Here is a 17,109-nt window from a genome sequence, read left to right on the forward strand (position 1 = left end):
GACCAGCGATGTGTAACAACATCTGATGGTCTGGTCGGTCACGTGATCACATGATATATATATATATATAAGTTTAAATAAGCAGAAAATAGAGAAAACTTTTGACCAACAAACAAACGGACCAACATTGGTTAATTATTATTTATTACAAAACATAACATAATAATTGCATAACATTTCTTACAGCCATTTCGGCTGCCGATGTCAATCGGTGCTTACAAAGAAAATTCTGAAAATAACATTTGCCATCTTTATAGCACATTCGGTCTAGTACATGGAGCTTCATCAGAGTGAATACAAATATCTATATATATAAAACTGTAGTTGTGTGAGTGTCTGTCCCCTTCGATTTAGATTCCTAACTACTCCCACATTTTGCGGTGCAGTTTAACCAAATTCGGGTATCTTATAGTCGTGATTCATATCGAGCCCGTCTGGGTATTAGCGCGCGTCTACGATGAGTCTACGATTTTAAAAATAATTTAACATTATTTTTTATTCCATTTTAATGCATAATTTTTCGTGTGTCGATGGCGGCGGAGTTGGCATCCATGGTCACACCTGCACCTGTGTTGCTTCTCCCCCTTCTTCCCTCCCTCGTGAAGCTGTGGGAAAAGGAGTGTAAGGAAATCAACGTCATAAAGCGTTGTCAAGGAGACCAGCGTTCTTTTAGAACAACGACTTCATGGCTTGAAGAGACCAAAACAGAAATGGCTAAGAAAGCCCGAATTGGCATCTATAAGGGAAGTAACTCTCTAAAAACGCTTATATAGTTATTTCCCTTACAAACCCGAGCAACGCCAGGCGATACTGCTAGTATAAAATAAAATAAATAAAGGGAAATAAAGGGAAGAACAGGGCCTCGAGATGAGGCCAGAAGGCTTAATATATTAGAATCATACCATTTTGCAGTGTGAAGCTTAGAGTCAACAGGCAAAAGAGTGAACTAGCAAATGAGCTAGAGAAAATTTTTTATTGGTTATCCCCTTATGTAGGGGTACCAGGGTGCCAGGGTGCATACATTGTAGTAGGATAAAACTAGTGCTAAAGTAAAATAGGAGATGCCAATATCATCATTATCATCATCGTTTAACGTCCGCTTTCCATGCTGGCATGGGTTGGACGGTTTGACTGAGGTCTGGCAAACCAGATGGCTGCAGCAGACTCCAATCTGATCTGGTAGAGTTTCTACAGCTGGATGCCCTTCCTAATGCCACCACGCAGAGAGTGTAGTGAGTGCTTTTACGTGCCACTGGCACAAGAGCCAGTCAGGCGGTACTGGCAGCGGTCACGCTCAAATGGTGCTTTTTATGTGCCACCTAGACATATATTTGTGTCACCTAGACATATATTTGTGTCACCTATTTATGTGCCACCTAGACATATATATATGAGTGGAGGCGCAATGGCCCAGTGGTTAGGGCAGCGGACTCGCGGTCATAGGATCGCGGTTTCAATTCCCAGACCGGGCGTTGTGAGTGTTTATTGAGCGAAAACACCTAAAAGCTCCACGAGGCTCCGGCAGAGGATGGTGGTGATCCCTGCTGTACTCTTTCACCACAACTTTCTCTCACTCTTACTTCCTGTTTCTGTTGTACCTGTATTTCAAGGGGCCGGCCTTGTCACTCTCTGTGTCACGCTGAATATCCCCGAGAACTGCGTTAAGGGTACACATGTCTGTGGAGTGCTCAGCCACTTACACTTTAATTTCACGAGCAGGCTGTTCCGTTGATTCGGATCAACCGGAACCCTTATCGTCGTAACCGACAGAGTGCTTCCAATCCAAGACATATATATCCAGATATATATGATGAAGCTCTATGTACTAGATCGAATGTGCTATAAAGATGGTGAATATTATTTTCGAAATTTTCTTTGTAAGCACTGATTGACATCTGCAGCCAAAGCGGCCATAAGAAATGTTATGTTTTGTTTTGTATTAAATAGTAATTGACCAATGTTGGTCAATTTGTTTGTTAATTAAAAGTTTTCTCCATTTTCTACTTATTTAAATTTGATTCCTGATAAACTTTTGTTTATTCAGTCTTTACCTCTACCCTATGAGCATAGTGTGCTTGCATAGCCATGCCCTGGGATAGCATAGTTAAGTAATACCGGTAGTAAGAACGGATATTCCTATCCCTTAGATGGTTCTTCCAACCACTAACTCTGCTTACCTTATATATATATATATATATACACACACACACATATATACATATATATATATATATATATATATATATTTAAGTAGATGAATGAATTATCCTAGTATGGATAATTCGGTTAATCGATACCTGGGTAGCAAATTCAAGTCAGTAAAACATGGTTGAAGTTACATACCAGGGCAGAACCCCGTGTTCGTGTGTGAAAATTTGTGTGTTTTTTTATATGAATAAATGAATAGAATGGAGTCGAACGAAGATTTTAACAAAATTTTGTTAAAATCTTCGTTCGACTCCATTCTTTTCATTTATTTATATATATATATATATATATATATATATATATATATATATATATATATATATAAATAGGGAGATAATGTGTGTGCATACAGATATATAAAGGGAGATAATGTGTGTGTGCATGTTTTTTAAATGTTTTTGTGAATAAAATATTAAGCAACAAGTAATGTCTAAAAGGCTTGTCAGTCTGTTTCATGGTGCTAGCAGACAAATTGGAATGCTTCACCATGTTGAAGCTATTGTATACCCTCTGCAGTGCTCCATGCTACAGCCACACGTCTCTCCTCACAGATCTTGACACTTGTATTCGCTGACGTGATATGCAATGTTTAGTTTGATGATACTGGATAGCAAGTGTATCTTACCTGTCAAATACGGCAGTCTCAGCCTTTGGTCTCTGGTCTGACTGGTCCTGCTGGCATTTCTCTCATTGGTGACCTCTTGTCATGTCTTCTCAACAATTGAACTGCTGTGACTAGGAAGCCACCTCATCCTCCCTGATCACACATGGAGTCAGCCAGGCCTCCGATGTGAACGTCCGTCCTCCTCTGCCCTGTGTGGATGTCTGATCCCCCTAAAACAAATGGGATACCATCCAGTGCTGCATGATCTTGGATGGGCTTGTGTGCTGATTTGATCAACACCATCTAGCATGTTTCCGCTGTGGTGTATGCAGGAGATTTGAAATAAGGCACCTACCTTCTCTTTGTCAACACAGACCTTCCCAGCTGTAATGCACCCTTCCACATGGCCCGACCCGAACGCTAGAAATAGCAGCTGCTTTTCCCCTACCTTGACAAAACGCTCACATGTCCAGCTCTGTCGGCTACGCTGATCGAAAAGGCCCAATGCTCCCCTGCCTGTGCACGCATCACTCCTGCCCCTTCCTATTCCGGTCAGCTCCCCAGCTGCTGACATCATCCCACATCTGCTCAGCCTCCCAGCTCCACAGCAGTGCCTGGATCAACACAGTGCCATCACTCGCGACTGGTACTCAGCTTGATGGTGATTGTCTACACATTATTGTTTCTTTGAAGCTTGGTCTCCAGATCCGTGAGCCTCATAAATGCCATTGCAGATCCTCTGTGGATTCTTCCAGCCTCCACCCATTGTATAACTTGAAAATTACTATCTGTATTAATCTAACACATGATGAGCCTCTACATGGCTACTCACCCATCTAGAATTTGCAATTAGATCTCCTCCCTCGAATCCCATGTCACCATTCTAAATCAACAAGGGTACTCCAAACTCTCGCCTCTGATCATAAGTTTGCATGATCATAAGTCTGCTTGATAAATGTGATCTGGAATAAACAAGAACAACAACTTAAGACATGATCTCAGATAAAAATCTCTTGCTAAACAAATATAACTCTACAACTTCAATACAATTACCATTATAACTGTTTATTATTGAGTTACAATTCTGGAGAAATATAAGTGTTATGATTGCATCATTCATAAATTAAAATGTATTTTAATCTTAATACATCATATGTTAACCACTGAGTGTTATATTTTACTCATGTATTACAATAATTTCTAATTACTCTTAATTTCATTCAGTGATTGACTCATATGGAAAAATCTCCAGTGGAATACTTTTGGGAGATTTTAAATTCCCAGGATCTTTTGAAGAATGCAAGAAAGCTGATGTAATTATATCTACCAGCCCAACTCAACAGAGTCGGCCTTTTACTCCAAAATACTGCCAAGTCAACTTTCTCCAAAAGTCTGCTTCAATGGTATGGAAGAACAAAATTAAATTCATATTTGTTATGATTTCAGTTTGATTTACTTTCACGGTAATCCTTTATATAAGGCACAAAACCTGAAATTTGTTGGGAGGAGATAGTTGATTATATAGACCTTAGTACTTGACTGGTATTTGTTTCATCAATCCCTAAAAAATGAAAGGCAAAGTCACCCTTGGAAGGATTTGAACTCAAAACATAAAGAGCCACAAGAAATACTGTTAAGCGCTTTGTATATTGTGAGATTGATTCTGCCAGCTGCCACCTTCACAAATTATATAATATAGCATATGTTATAGTATTATGTTATAAGGCAACAAGCTTGCAGAGTCATTAGAGCTTTGGAAGAAATGCTTAGCAGTATTCTTCCAGCTCATTACATTCTGAGTTCAAAAATACCACTGAGGTCGATTTTACTTTTCATACTTTCAGAGTCTATAATATAAAGTACCAGTTGAATACTGGGTCAATATAATTGACTTGCCCACCTCCTTCAAACTTGCTGGCCTAGTGCCAAAATTTGAAACCATATCTAATTGTATTGCGTTGTCCAGAAAGTTCATGCCGATTTACAGTAGCTTACCTTTTGACTTATTTTAGAACATGATTGAGTCCATAAAATAGGATTTGACTACATCTCCATTTAGAGCACAGTTTAAGCTATCTTTTTGTGGAAGAAGGTTTATGTTCATATAACCTGTGTTAATTCTGTAACCCTTTAAAATGGAAGATGAAAGTTCATTTCCAGCACTTGATGCTTTGGGAACCAGACAAAAATTGCTGCAGCTCAGCTGGGATGTGTTACCCCACCCTCCATATTCACCAGATATTGCTCCTTCGGATTTCCACTTATTCAGGTCTCTGCAGAATAGGCTTAAAATAGTCTTAATGGTAAAAATTTCAATTCCTTAGATGACGTAAAAAGATACCTTGATGAATTCTTTGCCATGAAACCACCTCATTTCTGTGAAGGGGATATTTTCAAGTTAAAGGAAAGATAGAGACGCATTGTGCAACAAAATGGTTCATATTTGGTTAATTAAAAAAGTAATGGCAAGTATTGATTGACCTTTTTCTTTCCTTTAAAAATCGGCACAAACTTTCCGGACAACATAATATTATAGTGTCAGTAGTAAACTATTGACAAACTTAGTCTGTTAACTTGATTTGAATCTTAGTTTTATTTGATTCACTTTTAAAAGCTTATATTTATATATACAACTCTTATATTTATCCCGAATTGAATTCAAGAGAATGGATATTTCTAATCAGACAAGATCAAGCAAACTCCATGGAATAAATAGATATTTATGTCATATTAATAATACCAATTTTCATGTGTAAAAATGTGATATTATATTTTGCTACTAAAAAAAAAAATCTGGAAAGCATTGATTATAAATATATTGATAACAGACTGTTGGAGTCTTGTAAGCTCCCTGCTAGCCAGTTCCATGTCTAACCATCCAACCTATACCAGCATGGAAAGCAGACGTTAAATGATGATGATAAATCTTTTAATTCTTTAGGTTGTTTTAGTCATTAACTTCTATTAGTTTCTCATTGTTAAAGAATTTGACACAATCTTCAAAGGGAAGTAAATTGCGTTATTGCTAAGAGGGAAAAAGGAAGAATTTTTAACACTTTTGATTCCAGCTTGCATGAGAATTCTCATGGGTCTGTGATATAAACTTCTGATTTAAAGAGATCTACATTAAAATATTTCACCAAAATTTCATGCTATTTTAAGCTCCAAACATCAGCTTAACAAAGACATTATTTTATTAGATTTATTCATTATTTTCAAATTTAATCAGAACAAACTCAGTGTATTTCAAGAGAAATATGGTAACACAAGTGTTAAATAATATATCTAAGCTATTTATGCTTTATATAATTATTTTCTATTTCTAGGCAAGTCCAATGATTCAACCTACATCACTGACAATTGGTTTGTGTGTCCCAAACACTTGTCAAGAAAATGAACTGCAAAATTTAGCAAAAATGGGTAGGTAACAATGGTTGGCAAGAATTCTACTTGGAACAACAATTTTAATAATGCATTTTCGTTGCATATCAGAAAGTAATTCCTCCTATTTTCATAAGTGTTCATCAAGAAATTGGGTAACTGAAAGATATTAAGGATGTTTACCCACTGAAAAAACAGAAGATTACAAGTGGAGACTAATTCAGTCCTCACTGCCCCACCCAGGCAAAGCATACAGGCTAAAGGGTAAAACACTTGTGACCCTGAGATACCTGCTGATGATACAAAGAGTTTCCTATGTGTAATGGATTCAGAAGAACAGCTTTCAATACTTTTGATTAGTTCCTTCTGTTTCTACATTGAGCAAAGCATCCACAATGTTCATTTTATCTTATTTGTCAAATGTTCCTTTAACTGCTATATAATAATAATAATAATAATAAACATTGTGTACAGTGCTCAGGTGCACTACAACTCATCGTGCACTACAACTCAGGTGCACTACAACTCAGGTGTAGTTTCGACGGATTTCAGAAAGCATGAGGGCCTTAAAGGATGCAGTGTCATGGCAGTCAACAACTGACGCAGGCAGTTTATGACATATGGTTCTTTGGTACAAGTATAAGAATCATGAAAAATGACCCAAATCAACTAAAACAAAATGGTTAGAGGAAATGTCTGGCTGTGTGGTAAGTAGCTTGCTTACCAGCCACATGGTTCTGGGTTCAGTCCCACTGCGTGGCACCTTGGGCAAGTGTCTTCTACTATAGCCTCGGGCTGACCAAAGTCTTGTGAGTGGATTTGGTTGACAGAAACTGAAAGAAGCCCATTATATATATGTATATATATATGTATGTGTGTGTATGTTTGTGTGTCTGTGTTTGTCCCCCAACATCACTTGACCACTGATGCTGGTGTGTTTACGCTCCCGTAACTTAGCAGTTCGGCAAAAGAGACCAATAGAATAAGTACTAGGCTTACAAAGAATAAGTCCTGGGGTCTATTTGCTCGACTAAAGGTGGTGCACAAGCATGGCCACAGTCAAATGAATGAAACAAGTAAAAGAGTAAAAGAGTAAAGAGTATAAGTTGAATTTTTTTACAAATTGGAGCACTGCATCCTAAAAACTTCCACGCTTCCTGAGATTCGCCAACACTACACCTGATTTTCTCCCCTCCACACACACGCAAGCATGTATCTGACTCATACACTGTTCACTTTCCAGGCATTTGTACATTACTGCATATGCTTTATATGCACTTTTGACAAGTTGTGGTGCACCTGAGCACTGTATACGATAATTTCATTATTATAGAGAGAGGGAGAGAGAGAATAAGCGCCATTAAGTATAAGGGTTAAGCACATGAAGGGAAATAACTCTAAATTTTCACATTTTGTTAAAACTTGATCGTCTACCTTGGACATTTATATGTTATGTTATTTCTCACGAGAAACGGTGTACTTAATCTGAACAAGTGAACCCTTTTGAAATTTCAGGTATCCATCTTTTACCATATCATGTTGGAGATAATATGACTGCTGTAGCAAGTTGTGAAAAGGATAAACAATATGATGGGAAAGCCATTTTCTCAATGTAAGTATAAGTTTTAGTTACTAGAACTGTAGAGGGATAAAAGTTGAGTATGAAACTAGACTAGTACTTAATATCGAGAAGTGGTTTTATATTTTATCTTCCCTATTTTACTTGGTTCAGTCCTTGGACTGTGGCCATGCTGAAGCACTACCTTAAATTTTTTTAGTCAAACAAATCACCCCCAGCATTTATGGCTTTATAAATCTTATAATGTACACTGCAACATAATTTCTTTTCCTCAACAGGCCCTGCCCTATTTAACATTGTCCCGAGGGAGATCAAAGAGGAAAAGGGTCCCATCAACTTTAAACGGAGTCTGGATAGATTCCTTCAAAGAAAAACCAGATAAGCCACCCATAATTGGATACAACTCACCCAACAAGAACTCACTACGTGAACAAAACTTGACTTAAACAAAACTTGACTTAAACAAAACTTGACTTAAACGGGATTCGAATAATCCTATCAGGTGGTGCTATTAAGTTAGACATGACCTGGACCAATCTTTGGTCGAAACATATCTAAGTTATCTAAGTTATACTTATTCTGTTATTTTTTTTTTTTTCAAAACTGCTAAGATATAGGGACAAGGACAGACCAGTACCGGTATTCAAGTGGTGGGTCAAGACAAATACAAACACACACACACACACACACACTCAGAGACATATGTGAATGTATGTGTGTGTGTGTGTGTGTGTGTGTGCATGCACGCATGTGAGCATGTGCATGTGTGTGTGCATGCGCACATGTGAACATGTGTGCGTATGTGTGTTTCCATATCTGTGTTTGTCCTCCAACACTACTTGACAACCAGTGTTGGCTTCTTTGAAACAAGTAAGAGGTAAAAGATAGCTATTAACGCTGCAAGTCTTTATGCAGTTGCTTATTTTGCAAGCAACAGCAGCCAAAATCATATTCTACTGCCTTACAAAGGAATATGTTGGTTAATCACCGTGATCACCATGACCGACCAGGCTATCAGATGTTGTTACATATCGCTGGTCACAATGCGCTTCACATTGTTTTAGCCTTCAAATGACGCCACCCCGCTGGCTAGGCGAGCAGGCCAACAGAAGAAAGAGTGAGAGAAAGTTGTGGCGAAAGAGTACAGCAGGGATCGCCACCCCCACACCCTGCCGGAGCCTCGTGGAGCTTTTGGTGTTTTCGCTCAATAAACACTCACAACGCCTGGTCTGGGAATCGAAACCACGATCCTACGACCGCGAGTCCGCTGCCCTAACCACTAGGCCATTGCGCCATGTTGGATAATATGGTCCTATAAACACTATGTTTACAAAAAAAAAAACATGACACGATAATCATGGCTGGAAAATCTTTGATAATAAGTAAGCTTGTTCAGAATTGACCTCAGACTAAACCACTATTGCTTTTGACCATGTACACACACACACACAACTATGCCTGCGTTACTCTTCCTTCAATAACTTTTATACACATTGCTATCAGCTAGACATAATCTAGATACTTTGATACTTTGCACAGAAGCTACTTTAGTTCAATGAACAGGAACTTTAAATGTATCTTGTTATCACAACTTGATAATCTAATTCTCTTTTAATGATACTAAACTATAGACCCAATATATATCGGTTAATGGGCAAGCAAGAATAACATTCTTTGTCATGGATACTGTGTAATACATGTGATCAGTTCTACATTTTATTGGAATGTCACCATTCCGTCCACTCATCAGATGCAACTATTAAACACCAAAGAAAAGATAGATATAGACAAAGGCAGTGAGCTGGCAGAAATGTTAGCATGCTGGGCGAAATGCTTAACAGTTACATTCTGAGTTCAAATTCCGCCAAGGTCGACTTTGCTTTTCATCCATTCAGGGTTGATAAATTAAGTACTAGTTACACACTGGGGTCGATGTAATCGACTTAATCCCTTTGTTTGTCCCCTCTATGTTTAGCCCCTTGTGGGCAATAAAGAAAAAAGAAAAGATATAGACATACTTTAACTATCTTAGAAATTTTCTGGTCTTTTAATGAAATATTTCTTGCTTCAGAGTGATAGAATTCTAGGTCCTACCTATCATGCTCTATAAAATAACATAATGATCCCATATGGTTCACAGTGTCTCCAACACTCAAACCATCATCAAGCTACTTGTTATTTTTATGATTTAACAATATAAGTATTTGCTTATCATTGCAGAGTTTGTATTTCATTATTTCTGTTTGCTATTGCTGCTGGAACCTTATATGACCTTTATATACAAGATGCTATTTCTCAGCGAAACACTCTCCCTTCAAAAGCTTCAGAAAATAAAGATGACAACAATAAAGGAAATGTGCAGAGCCCAGGTCAATATTCTTGTTATTTGTTTATTTATTTATTTATTTATTTATTTATTTTTTATTATTATTTTATTTTTATTATTATTATTATTATTATTATTATTATTATTATTATTATTATTGAAGGTTGCAAGTTGGCAGAATTGTTAACATGCCAGACAAAATACTTAGCAACATTTCATCTGTCTTTACTTTCTGGGTTCAAATTCCTTCTTGGTCATCTTTGCCTTTCATATTTTCATGGTTGATGAATAAGTACCAGTTGAGTAATGGAATCAATGTAATTTAGTAGCTCCCTCCACCAAAATTTCAGGCCTTGTGCCCACAAAAGAAAGGATTATTACCATTATCATTATTATTATAAATGTCACACAGTATGCAATATCGTATACCAGGGGTTTGTACTGTTTGTCAAATAAAATCAAGGACCACAGACAGTACTTTACACAATATGCGTGCAGTTCCAAGTAATGCCGACTTTTGCAATACACCTAGATTGTAGGCTATTTCTAAGGTTTTCAGATTGGGTGGTATTGAACCCAATGCCCCGATGACAATAGGGATAACCTTTATGTTCAACTCTCGTAGCTGCCACATCTTAGCGATCTCAATTCTCAGGTCTTCATATTTATCAGCTTTTTCCTTTCTTTCATGACGATATGTTGATCTCCTGGCACTGCCACATCAGTTATTAGGCACTCTTGTTTGTCCTTTCTAAAGATTACTATATCTGGCCTTCGGTGCTCTAATGTCTTGTCTGTCTGGAAGTCAAAGTCCCAGAGGATTTTTGCCTTCCCCACTCACAAATGCAAGTGGTATTTCGTCAGCCACTACCTTCTCAGTTCAAAATCCGCTGAGGTTAACTTTGCCTTTCATCCTTTCAGGGTCAATAAATTAAGTACCAGTCAAGTATTGGGGTCAATGTAATCGACTATCCCCCTCCCCACAAATTCCAGACCTTGTGCCTGTAGTAGAAAGGATTATTATTATTATTATTATTATTATTATTATTATTATTCAGTAGTTTTATTTTTATAGCGTGCTTACACTTCACTACCAAGCGCAGCTCTGTGTGCCTTGGGTATGTGCTGTGATTTGTTGTGATGCTCTGTTGGTTATTGTATGGAAAGTGTTCTGCGTAGGATGTGTGCAGTGCCTAGTAGTGCAATTTTCTGTATGTTATATGTGTTTGTAAGTCCTGGTGTTTTTGTTATGTATTTTCCTTCCATATTTTATATGTATGTGTTGTTGTGTTTTCATTTTTTGGGTAGAGCACTGCTGTGAAGTATGCGTGTAAGATAGAAATGTATTCCTTACGTGTCCATTTATGTCTTTTGGGTTTTATTTGCGGGACATGAGGAACAACGTCCGGCCCATTATTATTATTATTATTATTATTAAGGTGGTGGGTTGGCAGAATTGTCAGCACACCAGGCAAAATGCTCAGCAACATTTTGTTAGACCTTACATTCTGAGTTCAAATTCTGATGGAGTCAACTTTGCCTTTTCTCCTTTTGGGGGTCAATGAAATAAGTGCCAGTTGACCATTGGTATCGCTGTAATTGACTTCCCCCTGGAAATTGCTGGTCTTGTGCCTAAATTTGAAACCATTATTACTATTATTGTTAATGGTATTCTGCCACATCATGTCACATGAATCAGGATGGTCCTTTATCATCTCCTTATGGGATGCTGCATCTTCAGGTCAGACTTTACCACATCATCCTACGTCTTCCTCAGTCTCCTTCTTTAATGGATTCCACTAACCTGGACTCTTTGTTATAGCAGTCATTTTTTATATGCATCTCATGCTCATAACAATGCGGCCCTCTCTCTCGTACACTACATCTAGTTTCTCTGTTATCCAAATTTTCTCTTTGTTTATTTACACTCTGACATTCATGCATACTATTATTGGATGGAAGCACTCTGTCGATTACGACGACGAGGGTTCCGGTTGATCCGAATCAACGGAACAGCCTGCTCGTGAAATTAACATGTAAGTGGCTGAGCACTCCACAGACACGTGTACTCTTAACGTAGTTCTCGGGGATATTCAGCGTGACACAGAGAGTGACAAGGCTGGCCCTTTGAAATACAGGCACAACAGAAACAGGACGAAAGAGTGAGAGAAAGTTGTGGTGAAAGAGTACAGCAGGGATCACCACCATCACCTGCCGGAGCCTCGTGGAGCTTTAGGTGTTTTCACTCAATAAACACTCACAACGCCCGGTCTGGGAATCGAAACCGCGATCCTATGACCGTGAGTCCGCTGCCCTAACCACTGGGCCATTGCGCCTCCACATACTATTATTACATATTCATTGGAGCATATTTGATTCATTTCTTTCTAGCTTTTACAAGTTTTCAGCATTCAAAGCCCTCCACATCTCACTACCATTCAGTATTGCAATTCAAACACAAGAATCATACAATCTGCAGCCCTTCTTTCTAAAGGGAGAACTTTTGTTGCCAGCAGAGGTAAAAGCTCCCTGACCTTTTCCAAACCAGTTTTCACCCTGGTTTCTATGCTTTAAGAACAGCAGCTTTCACTGCTGATTTTGTCACCTAAGTACAAGAAACTATCAGCTATCTGTAGTATTTGGGTATTTAAAAGGATCATTTGGGTATCTAAAAGGATCTATTTTTGGCATGTTTTTAACGCTTATTTCTCAGTGTACCTGCTACATACAAAGTCCTTTCTTATTTAGCTTGCATGTAACTCCATTACATCTCTTGAGACTCCATAGCTCATACTGAGTACAGTATATGAAGTTCCTTCCTATTCCTGTTTGTTATATCAAAGAAGGTTATTCTTCTGAAGATACCTGGGTACTATTACCTTTTCTGCTGAACAATATCTTAGAGTTAGCTAGGGTGATTTTGAGGCCTCTTGATTCTAGATTTTGATTCCATGTTTGAAATCTTTTCTCTATTTCTACAATAGATTCCGTTATAAGAGCTCATTCCTTCAGCATATATAGGAGTTCCCAAAATCAGGTGGTCTTGAGCTCCTCTATGGAGAAAGAGAGAGACGGACAGACAGACAGGCAGGCAGGCAGATAGACAGAGCATATTTAAAATTATAAATCTGTTGTTAATTATTCAGTGACACTATATTCATCTAACAAGTCAGTTTCATATACATGGTTATTTCAAGAAAATTATAATTCCATAAAATATCTTTCTTTTTCAAGAAATTTATAAAGCTTTTGTTTTATTGTCTTTTAAAGGTGCTTTGGGAAAAGCCCTTCTATGTTTTTCCATTTACACAAACGGGAAAAAATTGCTGAAAACTGAACAAGCGGAAGGGACTCTTAGTTGTGTCCATGGCATAAGGTTTCTCAGTTTGACCTGGGTCATTCTTGGTCACACCTATGTTTTTGGAATACAAGTTTTTCGTAAGTAATCCCAGTATTTAACAAGTATTTCATTAATGGTATTAATATAACAATTTGTTCTGAAGTCTTGCCAATAAACTTAACCTATAACAAATTTAACTGATTTAGTTTTTGTTTTTATTCTTCAGGGAACCTATTTTCACTTCCTGATATCTTGAAAACTTTTGCATTCCAAGCAATTGGAAATGCTTTTGTTTCAGTAGACACATTCTTCTTATTAAGGTAAGTTAATAATCAATGATTTATTACTCATTAGTCAATCATTCTATACTAATTCCTTTTGACCAGATGTAATATCAATGTTTTATTAGAAGTTGATAAAGGTTTACTATATATCAGGTTGAGTAAAAAGTAAGCAACTTTTGAACCATAAAGAATTTGTATTGGATTTTTGCAGTTTGATATTTTCTTTTTTTTTTTTTTTTTTGCTATTGTCTGATAATACAGACATAGACTTGCTGAAATGCATCAATAAATCGACATCGATATTTTTTCATTATTGTTACAATCATCTGAAATGGAACTGTCAGTGCAATATTCAAGCAATTTTGATATTCAACTTCAAAAAAGGATGTAAAGTAACTGAAACTGCTTGTGATATCAACAAAATGTTAGGTAAGGAAATGATCAGTGAGTGGGAGTGGTTAGCTTGAAAATGGTTTAAGCAATTTTGCAGTGGAGACCTGAGCCTTGAAGAGTGTGTAGTGTAGTGAACTCCCATCTGTCATCTATGACGGTCAATTAAAGACCACCATTGAGAAAGAACCACATAAAATCACTTGAGAACTGGGAAAAGAACTTCAAGTTAGCCAGAAAACTGCTTGCAACCATTTGCATGCAATCAGAAAATCAAAAAAGCTCAACAAATGTGTACCACATGATTTGAATGAAAATCAGAAAATGCGCAGATATGAAATTTGCTCATTGCTTCTTCTCTGCCACGAGACTGATCAATTTCTTGACCGTATTGTAACTTGTGATGATAAGTGGATTCTGTACAATAATGAAAAACATTCTTTGCAGTGGTTGAACCTAAATGAAGCACCGAAAACCTTCCCTAAACCGAAGCTCTTCAAAAAGAAGATTCTGGTGACTGTTTGGTAGTGAACTGCTGGACTCATCCACTATAACTTCTTAAAACCCGGAAGAACCATTACTGCAGAAACATATTGTCTTGAAATTGCCAAAATGAACGAAAAGCTGCTACTCTTCCATCCCAGACTGGTCAACTGAAGATGGCAAATCATTCTTCAGGACAATGCATGATCACACATTTCAATAATGACGCTCCAGAAGTTGAGAGAACTTGGCTACGAAGTTCTTCCTCACCCAGCTTCTTCCTCAGACTACCACTTTTTCAAGGACCTTGATGGTTTCTAGCAAGAGAAGATGTTCAAAAATCAAGCCAATGCTGAAAGTTTGCTCAGAGAGTCCATCAGCTCCAGAACTCCACATTTTTATGCTACTGAAATAAACAAACTTGTAACTCATTGGCAAAAATATGTTGATTGTAATGGCACTTACTTTGATGACTAAAATTCCCACATTGTTGAAATATATTGTGATGAATTTCATGTTTCAAAACGTTGCTTACTTTCTACTCAGCCTGAAACTATTTTAGAATTTTACTGTTTTACTTATTTTAGTCATTGGACTGCAACCATGCTGGAGCACTATCCTGTAGAGTTAAGTGAACAAATAGATCCTACAATGGCTATTTTAAGACTGGTACTTATTCTATCAGATGTTTCTGCTGAACTGCTAAGTTATAGGACTATAAAGAAACCAACACCAGCTGTCATGTGATGGGGGTGTCAAACACAGACATGAAGAAACATACACACACACATACATATATGCAAAGATGTGTGTGTGTGTGTGTGTGTGTGTATATCACACACATATATATATATAGGTGAGATGTGGTTACAGAATATATTTAAATTGTCATGTTAGAAAAATGTTAGAAAATTTTGCCTATAGTAACATTGTTTTTGGAGAAATAACCGGTTTGGTTTTTTACATTTCAAATTTCTCAAATTTCTTTACCTATATTGTGTCATGACAACAAAACATCCAGACAGATGATACAAAGAAAACAAGGACAGGTCATTTGGAGTTTTCTGTCCTCAGTCGAGTTCCAGATTATCTTTGCAATTTCAGCTGGTTATACTCGAGATTGCTCCAATCTGACTAGCCCCAAGGAAAAACTAAGCTAAGAGCATTAGATTCCTTGGAAGAAAGCAGCGAACATCTTTGAAAACAAGGACAGAAAATAAAATGGGGAAATGTTACACAAATACAAATTCAAATAACAAAACATAACAACAGGTGTCTGCTGGCCATGAATACACTTCCTAGCACCAACCACTTTACAGATTGTGCTGAATACATTTTTCATGGCAATGACACTAGTAACTCACAAGTATAAAGAGTGGATGGATAACCTGTTCTGTTCAACTGAAGTTATTTAATAAAATGTTATATGAATGAAGTAGAGTGAATTTAGTAGAATGAAATAAATACATATTATTTTTACTATTTTCTTTTTTAGTGGTCTTTTGGTAGCTTATAGCTTTTTCAAGGCTATAGAAACTACAAATGGTAAAATGAACTGGTTGTATTTCTATTGTCATCGATTTTGGCGGTAAGTAATTTTACTTAACCCTTTAGCATTCAGATTATTCTGTAAAATGTAAAGCTTATGTATTCACACCATGTAAAATTAATCTTGCATCATTTCATGGCTTTGAGATTTCAATGATGTGACTGTTTATTTTTAAAAAGACACAATAAGATAGCTATGAATGACCATACCTGACTAGTTTGAACATAAAACAGGTAGAATATTTTGGCCGGATAGGGCCGGTTTAAATACTAAAGGGTTAAACATCAAAGTGAAAAATATGATTTGAAACAGATTGAATAACTACTTCTGGCAGATTGATAAGTTAACCAAGGGAGGTAATGCTCCACTACTTCATCTTGAGTTCCCAGGCAGGTGATATAGATGTAGTTGATTCTTCAGCTTGAAGATCTCAGCTTGAAGACATTCAGCCTGAACAGTTTGAGAGGAGATTCCAGGGGATTTCAGTCTTGGAAAGGACTGCAGGATCTGGGATGTGAGACACAGAAAAGTTGATGAGAGGATTAGGAAATGGATGTGCCATGTGGACTTAAGTAAAAAGTGTGTGTGACTAGCTATATTAGAAGAGAAGAGATTAGATCATTGCAGCTGTGATAGAAGAGATAAAGTTAAGAAACAATATACCTCTAAACTAGCTATTGAGGTATGTTGGTGAGCAAATCTTGATCAGTCAATCAGAGAGCTTTTTAAAACATGTAATCTAAGATGGCCATACGTGTGTATGTGTATGCGTGAGGGGAACCTTCTAATAAAAGTGGTAAGTTCTAAGAAACATCATATCTGTGAGCTATTGCTTGTAGTGTGCTGTGAGTGAATTGTTGCCAATCAATCAGATGCCCTTCTTGTGGATACAATCTAAAATGTCATTTTACAACAAACTGGCAGAAGACAAGCACATGCAAGTTGGACAGAAAAAGCACTTTAAG

The 17,109-nt window shown here is 37.2% G+C and overlaps 1 protein-coding gene across 1 annotated transcript in view; it reads left to right on the forward strand.

Moving 5' to 3' along the window:
* LOC115217117 (nose resistant to fluoxetine protein 6-like) overlaps positions 1-17,109 on the forward strand; it is a 48,879-nt gene that overhangs the window by 8,230 nt on the left and 23,540 nt on the right. Inside the window, exons 2-8 of the mRNA XM_029786721.2 lie at positions 4,037-4,215; positions 6,139-6,232; positions 7,709-7,805; positions 9,993-10,141; positions 13,369-13,536; positions 13,665-13,758; positions 16,091-16,183. Coding sequence (XP_029642581.1) covers positions 4,037-4,215; positions 6,139-6,232; positions 7,709-7,805; positions 9,993-10,141; positions 13,369-13,536; positions 13,665-13,758; positions 16,091-16,183 — 874 coding nt within the window. The remainder of the gene's footprint in view (positions 1-4,036; positions 4,216-6,138; positions 6,233-7,708; positions 7,806-9,992; positions 10,142-13,368; positions 13,537-13,664; positions 13,759-16,090; positions 16,184-17,109) is intronic.

Source organism: Octopus sinensis, linkage group LG1 (assembly GCF_006345805.1).
Source record: "Octopus sinensis linkage group LG1, ASM634580v1, whole genome shotgun sequence".
In the NCBI taxonomy this organism is placed as follows: domain Eukaryota; kingdom Metazoa; phylum Mollusca; class Cephalopoda; order Octopoda; family Octopodidae; genus Octopus; species Octopus sinensis.